Genomic DNA, 23117 nt, shown 5'->3' with positions numbered 1-23117 from the left:
AACATTGATTCATTATATTCACCGGATTGATCCATTAGGTTTGGTGTTGTCACAGTACTGACCTTTATTTATTCTATGTGTGTTCAATGTGTTTTTTGTTTTCTTGTACAGCTACTTTGACACATTATAATATATATATATATATATATATATTTATTTATTTATTTATACCATGGTCTTTTTGAATACTCGATTCTGATTGGCTGGAAGGTGTGCATTAAAACGCTTTAACGCACAGGTATCACCAGTAAGTTTGTTTACATTTGAATTTTAACTGACAAAATCACTGTAATTTTCACCTGTTTGATCTAAAATTTCACTGTAAACATCAATAAAAGATTTAACTTGGCAAATGACCATGGTATAAGTGGGATAATCCACAGCTAGCCGTGCGTTAAAGGATTTTGATGCACTCCGCTTCACGTCGGGTTGTTCTTGGCCTCCACGTCGTGCATTAAAACCCTTTAACGCACGGCTAGCTGTGGATTATCCCTTACATATATGAAGAGTTTGGTTCCAAAATGAGATAACTCCATTTTTAAAAATGTTCAAAAATCATTTTTATTATGTTATAATGTTTTTATTGTGTTTTATTGTGTTAGTAGCTGTATTTTATTAGTTATTATGGCTTAAATCAAAACAAACCAACTGCAGTTTGATTGATATTAATTGGAATGCACAATAAAAAACATGTTTTTTGAAAAAAGTTAGTTAGTTAGTTATCTCATTTTGGAACCAAACTCTTTACATATATATATATATATATACATTCGGTTTTATAAAATGTATTTATTCAGTTTATTATTTAGATCTCAAACACATTCCTGGGAAAACTGGTGTATGAAAGCCAAACTTTAACCTCTAAATAGGATGCACAATGAAACTGATAAAATGTATAAATGTAAATGTATAACATTTTAATACAAAGAGTATGTTAAACCAGCACCTTTTTGATGATTTCTCTGGTCAGAGGCGTGTCTGGCGAGTACAAGACCTGTCCCAACAGCATGGGTTTGAGGAAGGCCCAGGCCACAGCGCCCCCTGTTGTATTCACCATATCCAAGTAGAGGTTCATACAGAAGGGACCTTAAGATCAGAACATTATCAGTATATGAATTAAGCCTGGCCACAGTAATTCTTCAATATGAACTCCAGTAAGCAGATTCCTGACAGTTCATTATCATATCGCAATAATGCACATTCAGCTACGCTTTGAGTAAACGCTCTCATACTGGCATTGTGTGGGATTTTGAACTTCTCGATGAGTTGCTCCCTCCTGTGGACCTCCTGGACGGAGGGATCCGTGTCAGCTGCGATGGGAAGTTTACCGATGGCGAAAAGAGTCAGGATGCCATTTTTGCACAAGGCGCGAGAGATGGTGCTCAAGGTGGCTCTGCTCGAAATGGTTGAGCGCTTTCCTCTTACCAGCTGGAGAAGAGAGAATCCAAAAGACATTTACAAATCGAACCAAGTAATAATGTTAATGTTTTTTTATATATAAAATATATTAGCGAGAACCTACACTGTGAAACTCCTGGTTGGCCACCAGGTTTAGCTCTTCTATTGCTGTCAGGTACTCCTGCAGTTTCTTAAGGGCGGGAGCCAGCTTGCTCATCATTTCTGTCAGGAAATTGATCATCTCAAGCATGACTCCCACCAAATCCTGAATTTCTTTGGATACTATAAGCTGTAAGGCAACAGCACAAGAGAAGACAATACTATCATTCAATGCTATAATCCGAAAGTAAATGAGAAGAATCTATACTAACCATCAGCATACGCGGTGTGTGCGATATTATATTTAAGACGATTCATATTGAAAATGGTTTAAAATGACATATATAGCAGTTTACATTTTGTCTACGTTAAGTTCACAATTCTGCATTCTGTTTGCTACGCTAATTCAAACTCCAGCAGTTTACCCTGAATATAGCAGACTTCATGTCCACGTGCCGAACCAACAGAAGTGTCATGCTGTACCAGTCATTGACTGGCAGATCACAGAAAGCGCTAAAGACAGCCTGTCCTTGAGGGCTCAGACCCAGAGATGAGAGGTTCGAACACTGCTTCAGGTCTGCCAAAAATTTCAAGATCTGTGACAAGGAGAGAGAGAAAAAAACTGAAACTGGTGCAATAATTTTTTACTCAAATCGTCTTCCCACAAGCGATAGATCATTGCATTAGAAAGGTCAATAAACCGGCTGATATTTAGATTCAAGATCACAGCACCGGCCAACAACATCTGTGGTCAAATTAACCGCACGAGCCCTGTCAATGGAAACACTTTATTGTTTTTATATTAGCTTGTTCCTTTGGTAATTCTGTCAAATAGTAAATATGATTAAATACATATGTACATCTCATTTATCATTAAGCTGGATTTTGTATTTATCAGTGATTTGTAATATAATGTACATGTGCTCTATTTCCAGCTCATTTCCAGATTACTGATGTATGTGACATAAGCGAATCAAAACAAAGACACAGTTTACAAAAGAAAAGATGTGACACAACTCACTTGTGTTGTAACATCTATTTAAAACATTAATTTCTTTGTGACATGGAGATTATTTGGTAACACTTTACAATAAGGTTGTACATATTTGTTAACATTAGTAAATGCATTATTAATTTTTTGGAGGATCTATTGACAGAAATGCAATATAATATACATAACTAAGTCTTAAGAGGTATATAAAGACCTTACATAATAAATTGCCTTAAAATGAGTTATTTCTATCGACAAACACCTCGGGTCCGCTAGCATGGAATTAACCCTGTTGTTTCTGCAGTAGCCCTAAATGGACAAACTGGTGTACAGAACGTGTTTCACAAATAGGTTATCTCCTTCAGGCAAAGAAGCGACATCTTAGTCCCATGTCACCCACCATAGTGCTTCGAAAGGGAACGGTTGAGTGAGACGTTGGTTACAATTCGCAACCTCACCGCTAGATGTCCCTAAATTTAATATCTTTAACTAACCTGCTGAGAAATATAGGTTTTTTGGCATGTATTAATCTTTGTTAAAGTTAATGTCAATACAATTGTTCATTTTACTTCACTGTGCATTAACTAATAAGTAATAATAAACTAATAGTTTATTAACTAATAAACTAATGTTAACAGTCAAAAATATTTTTTTTTTACAAAATACACTAAATTGCATTAAAGTTTTAAATACAATCAAATTGGCTTTACAAATCTTTTTGGCCATTGCTGAGTTGCTGCAACTTAGAAAAATCAGTTAAAACTTATTTTGATGAGTTGGAGTAATGTAAACACATTTAATATTTAAAATAGTAAATTAAAATGACTTGTGAAGCCAATTTGATTTGACTTGCACAGATGTGGCAAAAGTTAATTTTGGACCCCACTTGGGGGAAACTGAAACCCAGTAGGGTTTGTGCTTTTTGTATTTTCGTTTTCTAATGTTTCTGCCTCACACTGTGTGAAAACATTTCATGAGCACATCTGAGTTGCTTTTGATGTGTTCATAGGTACAGAGTTGTGGTGTACCTGCAGATTACTGCTGGGTAGAGGGGACTCTAGAAGTGCCTTAAGATATTCAGGTGGAAAGCTGGTATACCGCATGACATCCTCAACAAACAGGGTCGTGTTTTCCAGCAGCTCTGATACTTTCACTTCAGCTGTCAAAAAAAGACAAAAGACACTGTGAGGCAGAAGGCATGCATAAATAAAGTAAAGAGTGACCGGACCACCCTCTGATAATATCCGCTGCTGAAAAGCATCAGTGGTACAAACCTGGAGCTGGCATATTAATTCTCAGACTTTTCAGCAATGAGATGTTAAAACCAACAATTTGAGAGAGCGTAGACGTCCTACAGATGGAAATACAAAAGAGAAAAACAATAAGAAATCCTGAACATCAAAAATTGAAGAGTAAATACGCATAAGAAAAGGAACCGTTTGCATTTTCGTAATTATTCAATTTGCAGTTTTGTTTGTGCAGCGTCAGAGAGCAGAAGCGCTTCCATAAATATTTAAGATGGTTATGTTGAAGGTCATTTGGGTAAGCAGTACCAGTCCACTGCAGTGTTGTAAGTGCTCAGGTTTCCCACAAAAGTCTGGAAAATCACATCGGAGATGCTAATGCTGTCATTCACTGCGCCGAGCATGAGCACACGGATGGCCTGGATGATGGGAATGGCCATGGTACACAGCGGTTTGTGGTCCAACGACAACGTCTGGCTGATCAGCTTCACAGAGGACATGTCTTCCAGAGCACACACCTGTAATATCACGAAAAGAAGAAAAAAGAACTAATAAACAAAAATACTCCAACTGTAGTAGCATCTTTTATGAATTACAAAAGACTTTGAATACATAACATGGACTATTTTCGACCTTTTGACCTTATAAACAGAGTTTGAGTTTTGGTGTTAGAAACAAGGTGTATCAATTTGCATGTAAACACTGAATGATCTCACCTGAGCCAACAGGCGGTCAAGTATCAGCCCCGAACTCTCATTCATCCAACTGGCTGAGCCGACTTCAAAGACAGTGTTGAGCACTTCCTGTAGAAGGTGGAGATTCTCTATAGTGGTAAGAAAAATGGTATAGGGAAAAACATAGATTAAGCTTTCGCAAAGCTAAAGCAACTTCAATTCCCCAAAGGCATCATTACTTGCACCTAACTCCACTTTTCAGGCCGAACTCACAGTGCAGCAAGCAGCAAATGATCTAGCAACGAATCCCCCCCCCCCTAAAAAGAGACATTGAAACGCTTTATGAAGTCATGTGCTGATTTAGATCTGACAGCTCGGGCATGTGCAACACCTCGAGCAATAAAAACCATCAGACACTTATGGGGAAATTAAATGCTCAATAAAGACCTCAGCGCTATTAAAGCACGGCAGCAAATAAAAAGCAAACCGAGGAGTATGACGTGTGACTTATCAGCGGAGTGATTTAAATTAAAGCAAAGTCAGCACTGGACAGTAGTGCAAGGAAAACCTTTGGAAACGTTTTGACACATACAGTACACTGTTACATTAAAAGGGATAGTTCACACAAAAATGAAACGAAAATTTTGTCATCATTTCAAACCTGTGTGACTTTCTTTCTTCTGCATAACACAAAAGAAGATATTTTGAAGAATGTAGGAAAGCAAACCATTCTTTTGACTACCATTGTAATTTTTCCTACTATGGTAGTCAATGGAGGCCTAGAACTGTTTGGTTACAAGCATTCTTACAAATATCTTTCCCTGTGTTTATTGGAACAAAGTAATTTATACAGATTTAAAACTTGAGGGTGAATAAATGATGGTTTTTGGATGAACTGTCCCTTTAAGCACTGTATATTGCTTAAGATATATGGGAATTACAGAGAGTATCAAATATTTACTGCGCACAGCACATGCGTCTTCAGATGAACAAATTTAAATTATGCATCCAACTAATAACATTCACACACAGAAGAATGCAAAATACTCATGCTGTGGGTATCACCATACAAAACGGGATTTTATTTCCATAGTGGCACCGATGAGTAAATATTGTCATGTGATTTATACCTTGGGATTCGTTGGCCAAACTCCTCATGACGGTCTTAATAAAAGTAGCATACTGCAGGTCATCTGGAACAGTGTCGGCTAAATCTGCCAGCATCAAAGGAACCCTAACCAAACACAAATAAAGTTAAATCATGAACTTAATCATACTGTTGTACAGTGAAATAAGGTCATTTATTTTCATGACCTCCAAGTACGTTCCATTGAGAGCCTTGAAGCACATTTCTTTGAAGTAGTAAGCAATTACGCAGAGTAAATGTCAAGCTGGCGGAAAATATGAGAGCCGAGAAATAAGTTTGCAAAGGAAATGGAAAATGGTACCCAGCTATGAGCTCATAACCAGAAACCAGCGAAAGAAGCAGTAAACTTACTTGTTTGTCCAGTTGGTGTCATTCATCATCTGCAGATGGTCAATACTTATGTTGGCATCCCCCAGCACTAATTTGGCCAGATCAAACTCCATGCTGCCGTTGCCCTGCGGGTAGAGGTTTTGGATGGTGTGCATCAGCTGCTGGGTAATGTCAGCCGTTTGGGCGAGAGGGTTTTGGTCCATTTGGAGGATCATTAGAACGGCCTTCAGGGTCTGTTCCAGGTTACCCATAATGTCGTCCGTGGAGTTCGTATTAACCTGCGGCACCATGGCGAGCAGACTGTTGATAGTATTGACTATGAGAGATACCGCCCCGTCTACATCCTCAACTGAGTTTGAGTCGTTGACGACAGAGGTCATTGTCTCCATGAGGTGGATTGTCATATTGAGGTACGGTTGTCCGTCAAGAGGCATTATTGGGTACAAAGTCAGTAAAGCCTCACTTGAAGAATTCACCACTTGAGAGATTTGGATAGGATAGTCGGTTGCCGTGAGGCCTTCGAAAAGAGTCACGGACACTTGATTAGACACTGTCATCAAGATGTAAGCGAGGTCTACTGGAGACATTTCCTCGGACATTGGATCATACGTTATGTTTAGGGAGGAAAGGAGAGAGGCCGTAACCTCCTGGGAGATTTGTGGGAAGTTGGGAATGATTTCTGTAGCATTGGATACTATTGAACGGGCACTGAAGAGAGCCGATTTCACAGCATGGAGGTACACATGGCTTTCCATGGGGAGGTCGGCAGCCATCTGATTGAAAATTTGGGTCAGCTGCCACTCTATCTCCGCATTGTTGCTCAGGCTGTAGTTAGACATGGAGAGGTTAAACAGGATTTGGGTGGCCAACGCACTGCTTAGGATAAGGGGGTGGGTAATCTCTTCGACGGACTGTCCGGTTGGAATCGTTGTGATTTGCAAAAGGTTAAGGAGATGGTTTAGAGAGTCCGAAATCAGGTTGGTGGCATGCAGGACTTCATTCTCATCTTTAGGATACGCCTCAAGCAATGCAAATGCTTTGAGCATTTCTCTAGATATGTTGAAATACATTGCTTCATCTCCAGAGAGTAGAGAGGAGAAGGCCTCTGCAGTTTGGTCCACGGCCGTCAAATAGGATGCCACAATCATCTGTGACCCTGGACTTGAAAAAGGACCAAGTATGTTTAGAAGACTACCAGCGACTTGAGGGCTGACATCATTGACTTCCTCAAAGTTCTCAGAAAGGATGGTGTTGAGGGCACTGAGGAACTGGACAGCACTGGTGACATTTCCTTCATTTAAGACCATGTTGGTCACCGAGGCTTGAAGTTGTCCAGCCACATGTTCAATTCTTTGCGTGATGTTCAGAGAAGGCTGGTCTGAAAGCCCCATAGCCACATCGACCGTTTGTCCCAGGCTCTGTGCTAGCTTCTCTATTTTATGTAGGTTTTCCAGATTCCATCCTTCATTGTTAATGTCCATGAACATCTCCAGGAGTTTTTCTCCATTATTGGGGAGTGTCACGTAGGACAGCACATTCAGACTCGTGTCAATGGTTTCCTCATGACCTGCTCCCGAAAGCCCCTTCAGTATGACAGCCATGTCTGGATTGGCAAAGAACACATGCATGGTCTCCAGAATCTCAGTTGTGGTAAGTGGAATGGAGAGAATCTGAAGCAAGGCTTGGTAGTCGATGTCAAGAAGGTCGAGGAAGTCATCCACTGGTTCCCTCGTTCCTGTGTGTCTTCTGGTGTTTCTAGTATGGGACAAAAGTTCATGTAGGTTTTGTCCTTGAGACAGCTGCATTTGGAGTGGGTTCAGATAGTGTTTCGCCGGATCAAAAAGCTCACTGGTTTGTTTGATTTGTCTCAACAAGTACAAAACATTCCCTGCGATGTCAATGAAAGTATCAGCAAAGCACTGCCGTGGAGATGTCACCGTGGTTAAAGCCGGCAGAATTTGCCTCACGATCTCGTACAGCTTGGGCAGGCCCTCTATGACAAAGTTGATTCCAGTTTCTTCAGTGAAGCTCATCCAGTTGACAAACTCAATCATTTTCCACAGGATGCCACTTGTGTTATCCAAATACACAAACTGTTGCATTATTCCATACAGCATTGGCGAATCTCCCAGCAATTCCATACTAACGACTAGTTGGATCACATCATTTATAATGTTGTCAATTGTGCTTACATTGGGGTTCATAAACATGTCGCCACTACGGAAATAATGGATGAATTCCTCTGTAAAGTTCATTCCAGTTAGGGCAATCTCTAAAGCCTGCATGATAATCTCTGGGTCTGAAGTTGAGTTTTGCAGAAGACCATTTTGTAAGGTGTAATGTATGGTTTCTTGAATTGCATTGATGTATGGCATCATCCCGGGATGCTCATCGCCGATTTGGTCCAGAGCCATTTGTATTGCGGACATGCTGAAAAACATACAACAAACTGAGTTAGTATATAAAAATAGTTGAATTTAGAAAAGATTTTTGTAAATAATGCACAGATGTGTATAGGGGTATATGGGATTTTCGACATGCCAATTTTAAAATACAAATAAATAATAATATCTCTTGCAGTTATTTGAATGTGGTGCGACCGTGATTTATCTTAAAATTTATTCATTTTCTAGACATTTTCAAAAATTTTTTTACAAATCTTTAGTATTTGAAGTGTTAAGAAACAACATATTTGCATTTCTTTGAGTTTTGTTCAAGTAATCATCTCATACTTTTGTTCTATAATTTTGTCTTTTTAAATTAACAAAATTAACAAACTCATTTTGAATGAATGAATGAATGAGGCATTTTATTGTGTATTGCTGTACACCCAAAGTGCTTTACAGTCGTATGAGGGGGGTCTCTCCTCAACCACCACCAGTGATTTTTCGGAATTTTTTTCTTGAAAATCTAATTAAACGGATATAAATGTGTTCTGCATCAGAGATCTATTTTATTTTTAATTTAATACAAATATTGATATTGTTGGTCGCACCACATGATAAGTGACGTCATTGACCTATATACTTAAAAGATGAAAAAAAATTGCTGGGTTATTTTCAACCCAGCGTTGGGTCGAGGGACAAACCCAACTGTTGGGTTAAATTAACTTAGAAAATGGTACATTTGACCCAATGATGGGATAAAAGTTAAAACAACCCAAACAACAGATTCGTCCCTTTTTGACCCAATACTGGGTTGAAAATAGCCCTTTTTTTGAGTGTGTATCACAGTCTAGGACATTTAATCTGGAAATTAAAGGATAATTTATTAAATGGCCAAATTAATATATAATGTACAGTATATCGTGTCATATTTGAACTGAATGACTTTTATTTAAAAAGGACCTTAAACACTGAAAACATTATCCTGTGGTTCATCTCGATTTTGTTCGTTATTTCAGTGAGCCCTCACGTTATAATAATAGAAGTGTACAGCTATAATACACACTGAGAATTTCCATCATGGTCAATGATCTACAGCAGGCGCACAAATGTTCTGTAGAGATTGATTTGCCCAGATATGTGTAAACGCATAATTTGATTCCTATCAGTAGTCAGTTCATTACAAGGATGAGCACATAAAGCAGAATCAATTTAAGACCGGGCAGACAGAGATAACAGAATAATAGAAACTATCAAACCTGTTTGGAAGCAAAGAAGTCAAAGTGAATAAATCAACCTTAATGCAAATTTAATTACTCTTATTCATTTTGTTTGCACTGGTTGTGTGAATCCAAACACTCACCCTTATGGACAATAAGCGCAAATCTCTAAGCAAATTTGAGAATGTATTTCGGTAATGTAATCTGGTGCATGATAATGTGGTATAAAGGTATAATGGGCGTGTGAGTGCCGTCTAAATGGCTGCTTGCTTTTGTCATTGGCAATTCATTCGGGCAAACTCACTTAGATAAAAAAATACCAGTGAAAAGCTCAATATGCATTCAAGAAGGTGCCGAGTGTGTATCTTTATAAAAGATCTTTGTCAGTTATGAGACAGCTATTTGTTTGGGGTTATTTAATATGACTCGGGTCATGTATCACTGTGAGAATATCTCGCTTCCTAGTACGCTATTTTTATCACCTTTGTTGAAGCTGTGTCTGGTAAAGCTGGTTGTTCCAGTTAGCCAGGTTTGTTAATTCTGGCACAGAGAGGTTGGATAATGTTGACGTGTAATACAACAGGTTTTCCATTAGGTGTTCACCAGCAAAGGTGTAGTTTAAAGCCACTCTGTAGAACGTCTCCAGCAACTCGACCATCATGTCTGCAGTCTTATTTGCCCACAGAGGGTCCATTTCCTATAATATAATAGAAATACATGGGGTGGTGTGCACATCAGATCAGTCTTTAGTACACACTTCCATCTAGTGGTGACAAATGCATTTCAGTCATATGGTAAAAAATGAAAATCGATAACATTTATGTAACTTATCGACTCACCGTCATATTGTAGGCTGTTGTTGCAAGTTGTGGTGTACTGAAAGCTACCGTGACAGGCTGTAGGTGGACGTTACACCACAAGACAACATCATCTTCACTGATGCCAGCAACATTTCCAACATCCTTCCATATTTCCAGCATGTAGCTGCAGTTTAGGCTATTACCCTCCAAACCAGCCTGACGGATGAAGCAGAAATAAAATAATTAGATTATTGGTTTTTGAAAGATGTCATGCAAAATGTCATTAATTTACATGAGATTAGTTTAGCAACATAGCAATAATTTCACTTTGAAATTAAAGAAAGTTTCTGTCAAATGCTTTATGTAATAAATGCAAGTGATGTTCTAACACAAGTGTACTATTGCGTTTCACCTTTATATTTGATCAAAATCATGATATTAAAAGGCCAATTGTTCAAGATTAAAATACACATAGGAAATATGTGTGTATCTTTAAAAGAATTACCCCTGTATCCCGGTCAAACCTACAAACTTTTGTTTTTCAGCCAAGATCTCAAATTCTCTGAGTCACAGCTTTGATTTGTTGCCAAAAAGCATACCAAAACAAGATAAAAGAATTGCTGAGTAATTGCTTTTGCTTTTACTAACAAACAGTTTTTAAAAAAGGACCTGTTCGGCAACCACCCAAACTGTAATTGTTTAATAACATTAATGTGCAGTTTTAGTTCAAATATATTGTGCGTTGATTGACACAAGTGGGAGCTTGTGAAAATATTTATTGAATTTAAGTAACGTCTCTGATCACTGAAAAATGTTCAAAGGATTCAACTAGGGTAGTCAGGTCTCTTGCCAAATATCAGTTGTTAATGGAAACCAGATTCCTTCTAGAGCTAAAAGTGAGCAACTAATAAACAGTATGTCACAAAGTAGGCTATGTGAAAAACTAAATAAGTGGGTCATTCATATTATGTGAACATGTACTTTTTGGCACAAAAATGGGTAATTACCCACCAAGTGGGTAATTCCCAACATGGAAAAGGTCAGGTGTGTAAAAGGGAATCACCAAAACCCATTCACAATGGTTTACATTAAAAAAGTTACCTTTTTGAGGCGTCACTTGCTTTTACAAACACAAAATCTGTATACTTTAAGAATCTATTCTTTCACTGTTCATCCAGCTTCAGAACGTTTTGGAACACTGCTATGGAGAGTAAAATATGTTTTAATACTCCTGTACCTTTATCTCTTTACTTTGAGGGCTTAGCTGTTATAAAAAAACAAGCAGTGTCATGATCCTGCCTCACCTTGTCATGCTTTTCTAGTCTTGTGGCAGGGTCATGACAGTCCCACGTGTTTTGTGTGCCAGCGCATGGTCATTGTTTGACCATGTGCTCGCTTGTCTCGTCTCGTCTCCTGACCCCGCCCCCTCTTTTCCTCATTTAGCTTCCTATCAGTGTTTCATTCCCCACACCTGCCTCCTGTAATTAACCCTTGTTAGTTTCCCTTATTTAATGCCCTTGTGTTTGCTGTCCTGTGCTGGTTTGTTTTGTATTATAGTTTTGTTCCTGTTGCCTTTTGTACCTTGTAACGGCCTTATCCTTGCCTTGTTCCTGTTATTAGTGAGTTTGGTTGCTTTTGGTTTCAGTTCTTGTTTTGCAGCCTTGTGGGAAGTTTTTTATTTGCCTTTAGTTAAGTCTTCTGTTATTGTGTTTTTCCCACATCGTGGGTTTTGTTTTATTCTTTAATAAATATATTTTGTTGCTGCCACCTGCTGTCTGCGTCTGGGTTCTGCATACTACTTTGTGACAAGCAGAGCTACTCATGAAACACTTCTTCAAATTAAGACTTCTATTTGATAATACTTGTCTTTATTTTTTTATAGCTTATTTTTGGGTCGATCTCAAACCTCTGCTGTAAATCAGTCCTTTTTGATATACAGAATAAATTACACAGAGCACATGTTAAAAATAAAGAGGTTGTAATCTCAAACCCATCAGCTGCAGAGTTTCTTAAACTTTTGAGGCTTGGGAAAGCTAGATTTTTAACCTTTAAATGAAAGTTATTGCATGGACAAAATCCACTTGCCAGGCTGTCTTTTAAAAATTTAAGACTTTAGTTCTTCTGTGACTTGTCTGGTTAAACGAAGGTACAATAACCCAATCATATGAACATAATACATTCTTTTTTGGTTTTACACTGTCATGCTTATATAACTTCTGTTCCTGGTTTAACCACTTTTACCAAAGACCTGAAACTCATTGTAGGCATGTGATGACACCGTAGGTCTATAGACCTATCATCAATCATGACCTTTGCTTACTGATGTCTACAAAGTAATTGTGAAAGTCCAACCCACTTTTGTTCCAAAGAATCTGCATGCTTTACATTCTCCTAAAAGGTCTTGCAGTTTGTTCACAGTCACATCAGTACAAAGGAATCCTGCTCTAACCTGTGAAGCAGCTTCTGTGGTCAACAAAAGGGCATGTGGCAATCCATCAACAACATATGAAATGTTGAAACCGCTTGCATTCACGCCATAAAAGATGTCTGACAAAATGCTGTACAATGGCCCCTGAAGTGTGTAGAAGAACGCTGCAGAGAGGAAGAAAAGAAATAAAAATGAAGTCGTTCGAATAGCATATGATTATTTCATTTGTGGAAGGTGATTTTTTGAAGAACATCTTGGTTGATCTTTTCTATTTTATGAAAGAAAATGAGCTCCAAAATGATTTTAAAATATGACTGTTAACGCATGAGTAATATGAACAGTTTAATGTTTTGATTTAGGTTTTAATTTATTTGTATAATAATAAAATTGATTTTATCATTTTTATTGAGATAATTTTAAAGTTTAACTGCCTGGGTGCTTATTCACAATTATTTGAAAAGTAAATTATATCATTTTAATTTTTGAGTGAACATAAGTTTATTTTTTTGATATACCGGGATATTCAAATATGATTATTTTCTTGTTTTAACCATAATCTTGTTAGTTTAGTGCATTAAGCATTACACTCTGACTTTACCATTGTACTCATAAAACTGTAACAAATATTTGCATATTTTTGCTTTCATTGCCATCCGCTGTCTATCTCAACACTGATCTCTTATTTAAACCTGTATTTATCGTAAGTGAACAATCTTTTAACTCCACAGTATGTTTATCTTGTTATTGTTATTTTCTTTTGTACATATTTTCTACATATATTTTTATATATATACTCTTTTCTATACTATCCTCTATATGCACAGTCTTTGAAGTATACCAGATTAACATTTCACTGCAAGTTGTACATGTTTACAAAGTGTATGTGACAAATACAATCTTGAATCTTGAATCTTAAACAAGTAAATGAACTATCTGCTATAATTCTAGACACATTCTTGCAAAAAGTCTCATTATCTTACATAATTTTGCTTGTTAAATTAATTCAGGATTTCTCCATAATTTTTAATGGAAAGTACAACATTTTTTCATTATTTTTTTCCCAGTTCAGTTCTAAATCTGTCTAATGGGTACATCCACTTCCCAATTCTTTTGAAGTGTAATTCAGTTGCAGTGTATGCATCCCTTACCTGTTTGCGCCTGTATGTTTTGAGTACTGTTAACAATGATCGTCTGCATTGTAGACACAACAGAGGGAAATGACTCCCACACAGCAGTTTCACGGAAAGTTGACAAGAAAGCAGCCAGCATCTCCTCCAACCTATTGATCGACAAACACCGTCACCTTCACATTCATTACATGCCCTCCATTAAAATGCTAAACTGCTTGTGCCGGGGGTCATAGAGACCCAAGTATTAAAACATGTTGAAGAGATTAAAAACTTGACAGACAGAACTCCAGCCTAAACAATACGTTGAAACTGTTATGCTGACAGTAGGTAAAACATCATCTTTCTCACTTGTCAAAGGTCAGTTCTTCAGCGTTCCCAGAGATGATCTGGACCAGCACGGCTACAGCTTGCGTGACCATGTGAGAGGATTCGTTCAAGAATGGGGACACAGAGCTCATGAACTCTGTCAGCTGTGGTATCAAAAACATAAAAGCATACAGTTACATATGCTAGAGAGAATCATTCTATTTTTAAAAATGTAAAACAAGATGGTGCAAGCAAATTATGTTTTTAGCAGATGACAAAGCTAAACAGAATTTTTGCAATATTTCGTACTTTAAAATTGAAATCAATCAGTATTTAAAGTCAATAAAGAATAGGGCTGCACAACGATTATTCGCGAGGAATCGTTTCAGAATAAATGTTTTTGTTTACATAATATACCTGGGTGTACTGTGTATAATTATTATTTATGTATATGTGAATACACACAGATGCATGTATAACTTTTAAGAAAAAAAAATTATATATTATATATATATATATAAATGCATACACAAGTAAATATTTCTTTAAAATATATATGCATGTGTGTGTATTTATATATATACATACTGTAATTATTATACACAGTACACACATATACAGTATATTCTGTAAAAAACTTTTTGCAAACGATTCGTTGTGAGGCCCTGTAATCTGATTACATCTGTAATCTATGCTATTTTCGAACAAAGGAGATTTGACCTTTTGCTTGATTCATTTTACCTTATAATTTTTTTTTTGATTTAACTGAATATAAACATTCGCACATAAGGTGCGATGCATATACACGAAAACCCTGTCAAAATGGTGTTTCATGTAAATGAGCTGTCATTCCCAGACCTTTGAGAAAAAGCAGCTTCACTCCACTAACCTGTGCTGTTAATTTACTGATGTTGTCTAGACTGAAGTTTCCAAAGTATTCCCAAGGGTTTGCATGACCTAAGAAAAAATTGATCAGGTTTACCAAAAGCAGAGATAGAGGCCAAAGATGAGTTAACAATGAGGTTTTTAGCATATTTTGTTTGTAAAATGACACCAGACACTTGCCTTGTTGTGGGCTCAAAATGTGCTCTGTGACTTTAAGAACCGAAGATATGATGAACTGAGCTGTGCCGTTTGACGGAAGAGAATTTTGAAGCTCTCTCATCACATTTACAATTCTGGAAATAAGAAAACAGCATAGCTATCATGACACATGATACACAGGATGTGTGTGAAAGCGTTTCAAAAAGTGTCTACACTCACACTTCATTCCATTTGTTAGGTCCACCAGGTTGGGAAATGGTCTTAAAATAGGTGAAAATGCCAGTTGTGATGGGAGCCAACACCTCAGTCACTTCTTCTGGTAAAAGGACATGAATCGCTTCATGCACCCTCTGGACAATCTCCTGTGTGATGTTTCCAGCTTGAGTGTTGCTCATATTGGGGTTCAGGATCAGCTGGAGCGAACCATGAAAAGCACCAAGAATGTTGTGAATCCCATCCTGAGGTAGAGGTCCAGTCTCATTCTGCAAACCCTCCAGAACCACACTCACAGCACTGATGATGGCTTCTGTGAACTTTTCACTTTGAAGACCACCATCGGTGCCGGCCACCTCTAGAGCATGGTTTAGATGCTGAACCACCTGCTCAGAAATTGCAAAGAAGGCCATCTCTTCAGGCGAGAGCAGGGATTGGATTAGTTGATCAAGATCTATCATGGACGTTACGTTATCTGCAAAGTTACTGATATCCTGGTGGTCAATCCAGTTGCTTGTGAAGTTTCCTTCACTGGAGTTTAGAATGAATTCTGTGACCTTTAAAAACATGGAAATTATGGACTGAGCCGTGTTGTTTGACGGCAGGGAAATCACGAGTTCTTCCATCACATAAAGAATGCTGAAAAAAGAGAACACTATGTTTTTCCTGTGTCATAAATTTTTGTTGACATACTGTATATAAGGGGAAATTTGAAAAATGTGCATACTCCCTATACTTACACTTCATTCCAGTTATCAGGTCCGACAGGTTTGGAGATGCTGTTCAAAAATTTTATAATGCTGTTTGTGACTGGAACCAGCACCTCAGCAGTCTCCACAGGCCAAAGAGCTTGAATGACTTCATCCACCGTCTGTATAGTCTTTATTGTGAGGTTGTTAGCTTCAGTGTAACTCATATTGAGGTTTGTGATCAACTGAAGCAAACCATAATAACCAACAAGAATGTTGTCAACCACATCCTGAGGTAAAGCGACAGTTCCATTAAACAAACTAGTCAGTTGTTGGGTATCAATCCAGTCCTCTTTCATGTTGACTTTATCTGAGCTCAGAATGGATTTGGTGATGTTGAGCAACATGGAAATGATGGGCTGAGCTGTACTGTTAGACGACACTGAATCCTGAAGATCGGTCATCACATTGAGAATGCTTTAAAAGAGAAAGAGTATCATCAAGTATGACATATTCATTCAGTCGGAAAACATGATTTTCTCCAAGATGACAAATGTTGAACATCACACACAATCTACAATATACTGCAGCCTAATTCAAAACCCCCAAATATCGGTAGCAAGAAATTCAAGTTTCAAGCTAGTGTAGAAAAAAACGAATAGGCTGATCATCTTTCATGTAGAGTTATATGTTTTCTAGACTTACACTTCATTCCATTTGTGAGGTCCACCAGGTTGGGAGATGGTCTGCCAATAGGTCAAAATGCTGTTTGTGATGGGACCCAACACCTCAGTTGCCTCCGCTGGCAAAAGAGCATGAAGGACCTCATCCACCTGCTTAATAATCTCCTGTGTGATGTTTCCAGCTTGAGCGTTGCTCATATTGGGGTTCAGGATCAGCTGGAGCGAACCATGAAAAGCACCAAGAATGTTGTGAATCCCATCCTGAGGTAAATGTCCAGTCTCATTGGACATTCTCTCCAGAACCACACCAATAGCACTGACAATGGATTTTGAGAACTTTTCGTTTTGTAGACCACCATCAGACTTGGCCACCTCTAGAGCATAGTTTAGATGTTGCAGCACCTGCTCATAAACTGTGATGGAGGCCACCTCTTCAGGTGAAAGCAGGGACTGGATTAGTTGGTCCATAATGTATGTTATATTATCTGCAATGTTAATGATATCCTGGTTGCTAGTAAAGTTTCTTTCACTGGAGCTTAGAATGGATTCTGTGACCTTTAGAAACATGGAAATGATGGACTGGACTGTGTTGTTTGACGGCAGGGAGTTGTGGAGTTCTTTCATCAGGTTAAGAATGCTGAAAAAAGAAAAACTTAATTTTTCATGTGCCATAAATCTATACATATGTCCCCATCAGTGTTGCATGATCAATACCATTACTGACAGGCTGATGTTACTATCACTACTAAACGGTACTATTTGTCATATAATAAGTGAGGATATCTAACGTGTTTTGATTAAAGATGCACTTCCTGACATCTGTTGATGTGCTTCAAGTGCACTTGGCAGTCAAACTGGGTGCATCAAACAATCTGCTTGTCAACAATGCAGATCTGCATTTTTCTCTTCTATAACTGCTGTTTAGAGCAAGCACACGGAGAAAGTCCATCATTAAAATGTTTTTAAACCTACAGTACGCAGACCAAGAGAATAAACACGACCAGCTAAGCAATTATCTCACATACAGATATCCCGACCTGTGTGAAGAATTTTAAAGATTAACAGATGGTAAGAAAATGGTAATAATAACATTTAAATATTAGTTAAACAATTGTGATTTATTTTGTGACAGGCAAACATTTAATTTACCAGTCGTAACAAAGTAGATTTCAAAACACTAGAGTAGTTTTATTGATTAAAAAAATCCTACTGTAAACATTACTGTAAAACTAATGTAAACACTAGTAAACATAAGTTACTACATAAGGTAGCAAGAACTTGTGGGCAATACTGTACTTCTACGGCATTTATTTATTTTATAGCTCATGCATTAAGTAATGCTACTGAATTTAACCCGAATTAAGCTGTTCCCTAATATTTTTTTAGTTAAACAACTTCCTTTTTCACCTTATTTTATTTTTTAAAAGGACATGCTCAAAAAGCAGGGCAGGAACACGCTGGTCAAGTGTGGTTTTAGGGTTTATAAAATCTTGAAAAAATAAAAACAGAATTTTAAGTTCCTTGTGCTCCATCGTCTATTATTTAACAGTTTTTTCTGTTGTTTTAGTTTTTGCAATGTTATTGATTGTATTGGTTTCAAATATTGGTATAGTACTGGTATCAAGATATTTTACTCCGGTATGAAAGTCAAAATGTGGGTATTGTGACAACACTATTCCCCTTGGAGTTAATTTCCTTTATTTACTATCTATATGTATCAGCGTAAGTGTAAAAAGTCAATATTGAGAGGAAAAGCAATTTTGGAAAAAAATACATATTCTCTGTACTCACAGTTCATTCCAGTTATCAGGTTCACCAGGTTTTGAGATGCTGCTCGAAAGGATGATAATGCTGTTTGTGACTGGAACCAGCACTTCAGCGGTCTCCACCGACCAAAGAGTTTGAATGACTTCATCTACCATCTGGATGGTCTCTACTGTGAGGTTATTAGCTTCAGTGTAACTCATATTGGGGTTTGTGATCAACTGAAGCAAACCATAATAACCAACAAGAATGTTGTCAACCACATCCAGAGGTAAAGATATAGTTTCATTAAACAATCCAGTCAGTTGTTTGGTATCAATCCAGTTCCCTGTCAAGTTGACTTTATCTGAGCTCAGAATGAATTTGGTGATGTTGAGCAACATGGAAATGATGGGCTGAGCTTTACTGTTTGACGACACTGAATCCTGAAGATCTGTCATCACATTAAGAATGCTGAAAAAAGAAAGAGTATCATCAAGTCTGACATGTTCATTCAGTCAGTAAACATGATTTTCTCCAAAATGACAAAAGTGAAACATCACACACAATTTACAATATAATACATATAAGAGCCTAAAATATCTGTTTTATTGAATGTAAGTGTTAAGAGTAAGCTGATCATCTCTCATTTAGAGTTATAATATGTTTTCTAGACTTACACTTCATTCCATTTGTCAGGTCCACCAGGTTGGGAGATGGTCTGCCAATAGGTCAAAATGCTGTTTGTTATGGGACCCAACACCTCAGTTGCCTCCGCTGGCAAAAGAGCATGAAGGACCTCATTCACCTGCTTAATAATCTCCTGTGTGATGTTTCCAGCTTGAGCGTTGCTCATATTGGGGTTCAGGATCAGCTGGAGCGAACCATGAAAAGCACCAAGAATGTTGTGAATCCCATCCTGAGGTAAACGTCCAGTCTCATTGGACATTCTCTCCAGAACCACACCAATAGCACTGACAATGGATTTTGAGAACTTTTCGTTTTGTAGGCCACCATCAGAAATGGCCACGTCCAGAGCATAGTTTAGATGTTGCAGCACCTGCTCAGAAACTGTGATGTAGGCCATCTCTTCAGGCGAGAGCAGGGATTGGATTAGTTGGTCCATCATGGATGTTATATTATCTGCAAAGCTAATGATATCCTGGTTGCTAGTAAAGTTTCTTTCACTGGAGCTTAGAATGGATTCTGTGACCTTTAGAAACATGGAAATGATGGACTGGGCTGTGTTGTTTGACGGCAGCGAATTCTTCAGTTCTTTCATCAGGTTAATAATGCTTAAAAAAGAAAACAAAAGAGATCTGAGTACATACATATTGGAAAACAGTGACTATATGTCACACTTTTAACTCTGAAAATCAATTGTAACAAATTTGAAAAATAGCAAAAAACTTCCCAATGTAACAGTATTAGCGTAAGCTTGTGAAGAATATTAAGAAAGCACTTTGGAAAAAGTGCATATTCTCTACACTCACACTTCATTCCAGTTATCAGATCCAACAGGTTTGGAGATGCTGTTCAAAATGGTGAAAATGCTGTTTGTCACTGGAACCAGCACCTCAGCTGTCTCCCCAGGCCAAAGAGTCTGAATTACTTCATTCACTTTCTGGATTGTCTCCATTGTGAGGTTATTAGCTTCAGTGTAACTCATATTGGGCTTTGTGATCAACTGAAGCAAACCATAATAACCAACAAGAATGGTGTCAACCATGCCCTGAGGTACAACTAGAGTTTGGTTAAATATACTAGTTAGCTGAAGGTTAGCAATCCAGTTCCCTGTCATGTTGTCTTTATCTGAGCTCAGAATGGATTCTGTGATGTTGAGCAACATGGAAATGATGGGCTGAGCTGTGCTGTTTGACGACACTGAATTCTGAAGATCTGTCATGACATTAAGAATGCTGAAAAAAAGAAAGAGTTTGACTAGTCAGGTTTGACATATTCATTAGTCACAAACGCCTTCTCATTCCCAATTTATCATACAAAAGCAAGTAAACCAAAAATAACATGTAAACCTATACATACTGTCAAGATATAGACAGATAAAAAGATGAAGAGAGATTGAGAGTTAGTGTATATTGTCTAGACTTACACTTGGTTCCATTTGTCAGGTCCACCAGGTTGGGAGATGGACTGCAAATAGGTCAAAAGGCTGTTTGTGATGGGAACCAGCACCCCTGTTACCTCGACTGGCAAGAGAGCATGAATTACCTCATCCACATGCTTAATAGTCTCCTGCGTTATGTTTCCAGCTTGAGTGTTGCTCATATTGGGGTTCAGGATCAACTGGAGCGAACCATGAACAGCACCAAGAATACCATGAATCACATCCTGAGGTAGACCTCCAGTCTCATTAGAAATACTTTCCAGAACCACACTCATAGCACTAATGATGGAATTGGTGAAGTTTTCACTTTGGAGACCACCATCACTGTTAGCTAAGTGTATAGCATAGTTTACCGATTGAGAGACCTGTTCAACAACAGCAAGGAAGGTTTGCTCCTCACGGCAGAGTAGGGGAGTCATGGCTTGAATGAGATGCTCCAGATCCATCCCAGGTGTTGCTATATCTAGAGAGCTAATGTCCCACTGGAAGATTCTGCCAAGTGCTGCTGTCAGTTGTGGGTTAGTGATCCAATCCTTTGTCAAGTTGAGGTAGGTCATGATTTGAGCCTCAATTTCATCTGGGATATTGACATTCATTGGCGAGCCAACAAAATCATAGAACACCTGTTGGATTTCAAGGTTCGTTTTGATCAGTCCCAGCTCACCTTGCAATATAGTCATGATCGCATTGGCAACTTGCGTAAGATCTTCACCATCCAGAGGAAGCTTCACGTTAGCGCTCAAGTTTTGGATCTGATTCATTACCAGTGTGTTCAACTGTGTCTCTGTGTTGATGAAGTCCACGTGCTTCTTGGCCATGTGAATCAACGGTTGGAGAATCTCTGCAAACGTGCTGCCGCTGGTGGCATTCCCAAGCTTGCTTAGGTACCACATTGTGATTTCTCCATACACCTTCTGTGCATAATCTCCATGAACCATCAGTGTTGAGTTTATGGTGTGATACGGATACCTTTCTCTGAAAGAGATTCTCAAAAGGTCTTCCAGAATGTTAAGCTCACCTTTAATCACAGTCACATTGTCCACATGAAGACTTTGAAGGTTTTGTCTGATGGTTGACAGTGTTGTTGTAAGTACCTCTTCTGTCACCCATAGTGCGTTGGTTTCGGGACTGGAAAAGTTCTTTAATTCTGCAGCAGTGATGCTGAGCCAGTGTCCAAGAGTTGTTTGAACGTCCTCTGCCACAGGTAGCAAACCAACAGCACTCTGAATGAACTGAAGTACACAATCAGCTTCTCCATAGAGCGGTCTTTGAGAAGTCTGAATGGTTTGACTGATCAGGCATTGTGGGCTTTGAATGCTCATATTGGCAAGAAACAGATGCAGTTTATTGTTGAACACTGACCCATTATATATCTTAATAGCATTTAGGACTTGTTCTAATTCTGAAAGAGTGAGATTGGAGGCTTGTAGCGCGTCATTAATACTTGTTAAATTTTCATTAGAAGATGCATAAATCTGGTGAAGAAGATGTTGGACCTTTTTGACGATCTCGGAAGTGGATTCTGCTGGCACTGACATGCTCCATGGCAAGACCAGAGATAGCACGTCGCCAACAACAGAGAGAGTCATATTACCATTGAGGGCTAGGCTATTAAAAGGTTTATCGGGAAGGAGAGAAACGGTGAGGTTAAGAAGCTCAAACACCTTTTGGGCGTCACCCACACAGTCCTGACCAATAGCTGAGCAGATCTTCAGATCTCTAATCAGGGCATGAGTGTAGTTGAGCACTGCTTCTACCTGATTCTGTTGCTGTGATGGTAAGACGGTTCCAAGCTGGCGCAAAATTTCACTCATTACAGCAAACTCCCCCTCATTGCGTAGCATCAGTACGGAATCGTTTCGCAGGAACTGAAGGATATTCTGAACAACTGGGTGAAGACTGGAGATGGGCAAACCGTCGGACAAGATGTTCTCAAGCTGTCCCAATCCAAGAGAGGCCATGATGTCATTTAACAGTGAGTGTGAGAGCTGAGTGTTAAACTGCTCAGTGGACTCAATATTGGAGAGAAGCCGAATTTCTTTATCAACTGTATTGATGAGGTTTAGCAACAGGCCTTTTGCTGAAATTGCTAACGTATCATTGCTGAACAGTGGACTGGAGTTGCTGGCAAGAACCTGCTGCAAAAGTGCCATGTATCTGTCATGGTAGACGCTTTGAAGAAGAGCCAGTGTTCCCTGGATAGGTCTTAAAAACAATGAGAAATTAATGCATGATGATTGAATAAAAAGACATTCAGTTTATGACACATTTTATTTACAGTATCTATTATTTAGGTATTTTCCTACTTGTTAAACTCAATACTTGTTAAACTGAATACATTTGAATTATAAAACATGCACACATCTATAACAGACATAAACAAAGATACAGTTTTTTTGCTTTTCCATTTTTGACAGGACAGTATAGACAGACAGGAAGTGATGGGGAGGAGAGAGGTCAGCAGGATCG

General features: G+C 38.3%; 1 protein-coding gene across 3 annotated transcripts in view; it reads right to left on the bottom strand.

The window, feature by feature from the left end:
• abca12 (ATP-binding cassette, sub-family A (ABC1), member 12) overlaps positions 1 to 23117 on the bottom strand; it is a 66688-nt gene that overhangs the window by 27380 nt on the left and 16191 nt on the right. For 2 of the 3 annotated variants that reach the window (XM_057335931.1, XM_057335930.1), the window contains 24 exons: positions 20634 to 22853; positions 20017 to 20442; positions 19204 to 19818; positions 18572 to 18997; positions 16803 to 17417; positions 16149 to 16574; positions 15415 to 16047; positions 15217 to 15329; positions 15041 to 15108; positions 14194 to 14315; positions 13864 to 13994; positions 12737 to 12879; positions 10327 to 10503; positions 9970 to 10184; positions 5905 to 8313; positions 5537 to 5640; positions 4449 to 4555; positions 4042 to 4250; positions 3763 to 3839; positions 3517 to 3647; positions 1923 to 2093; positions 1523 to 1687; positions 1233 to 1428; positions 947 to 1086 (listed from right to left, as the gene is read on the bottom strand). In XM_057335931.1, coding sequence (XP_057191914.1) covers positions 947 to 1086; positions 1233 to 1428; positions 1523 to 1687; positions 1923 to 2093; positions 3517 to 3647; positions 3763 to 3839; positions 4042 to 4250; positions 4449 to 4555; positions 5537 to 5640; positions 5905 to 8313; positions 9970 to 10184; positions 10327 to 10503; positions 12737 to 12879; positions 13864 to 13994; positions 14194 to 14315; positions 15041 to 15108; positions 15217 to 15329; positions 15415 to 16047; positions 16149 to 16574; positions 16803 to 17417; positions 18572 to 18997; positions 19204 to 19818; positions 20017 to 20442; positions 20634 to 22853 — 10039 coding nt within the window. The remainder of the gene's footprint in view (positions 1 to 946; positions 1087 to 1232; positions 1429 to 1522; positions 1688 to 1922; positions 2094 to 3516; positions 3648 to 3762; positions 3840 to 4041; positions 4251 to 4448; positions 4556 to 5536; positions 5641 to 5904; positions 8314 to 9969; positions 10185 to 10326; positions 10504 to 12736; positions 12880 to 13863; positions 13995 to 14193; positions 14316 to 15040; positions 15109 to 15216; positions 15330 to 15414; positions 16048 to 16148; positions 16575 to 16802; positions 17418 to 18571; positions 18998 to 19203; positions 19819 to 20016; positions 20443 to 20633; positions 22854 to 23117) is intronic. The other variant, XM_057335933.1, reaches the window with a different exon arrangement.

This window comes from Triplophysa rosa, linkage group LG6 (assembly GCF_024868665.1).
Source record: "Triplophysa rosa linkage group LG6, Trosa_1v2, whole genome shotgun sequence".
In the NCBI taxonomy this organism is placed as follows: Eukaryota; Metazoa; Chordata; class Actinopteri; order Cypriniformes; family Nemacheilidae; genus Triplophysa; species Triplophysa rosa.
The sequence above is the reverse complement of the archived record's forward strand: the minus strand, read 5'-3'. Positions and strand labels throughout refer to the sequence as shown.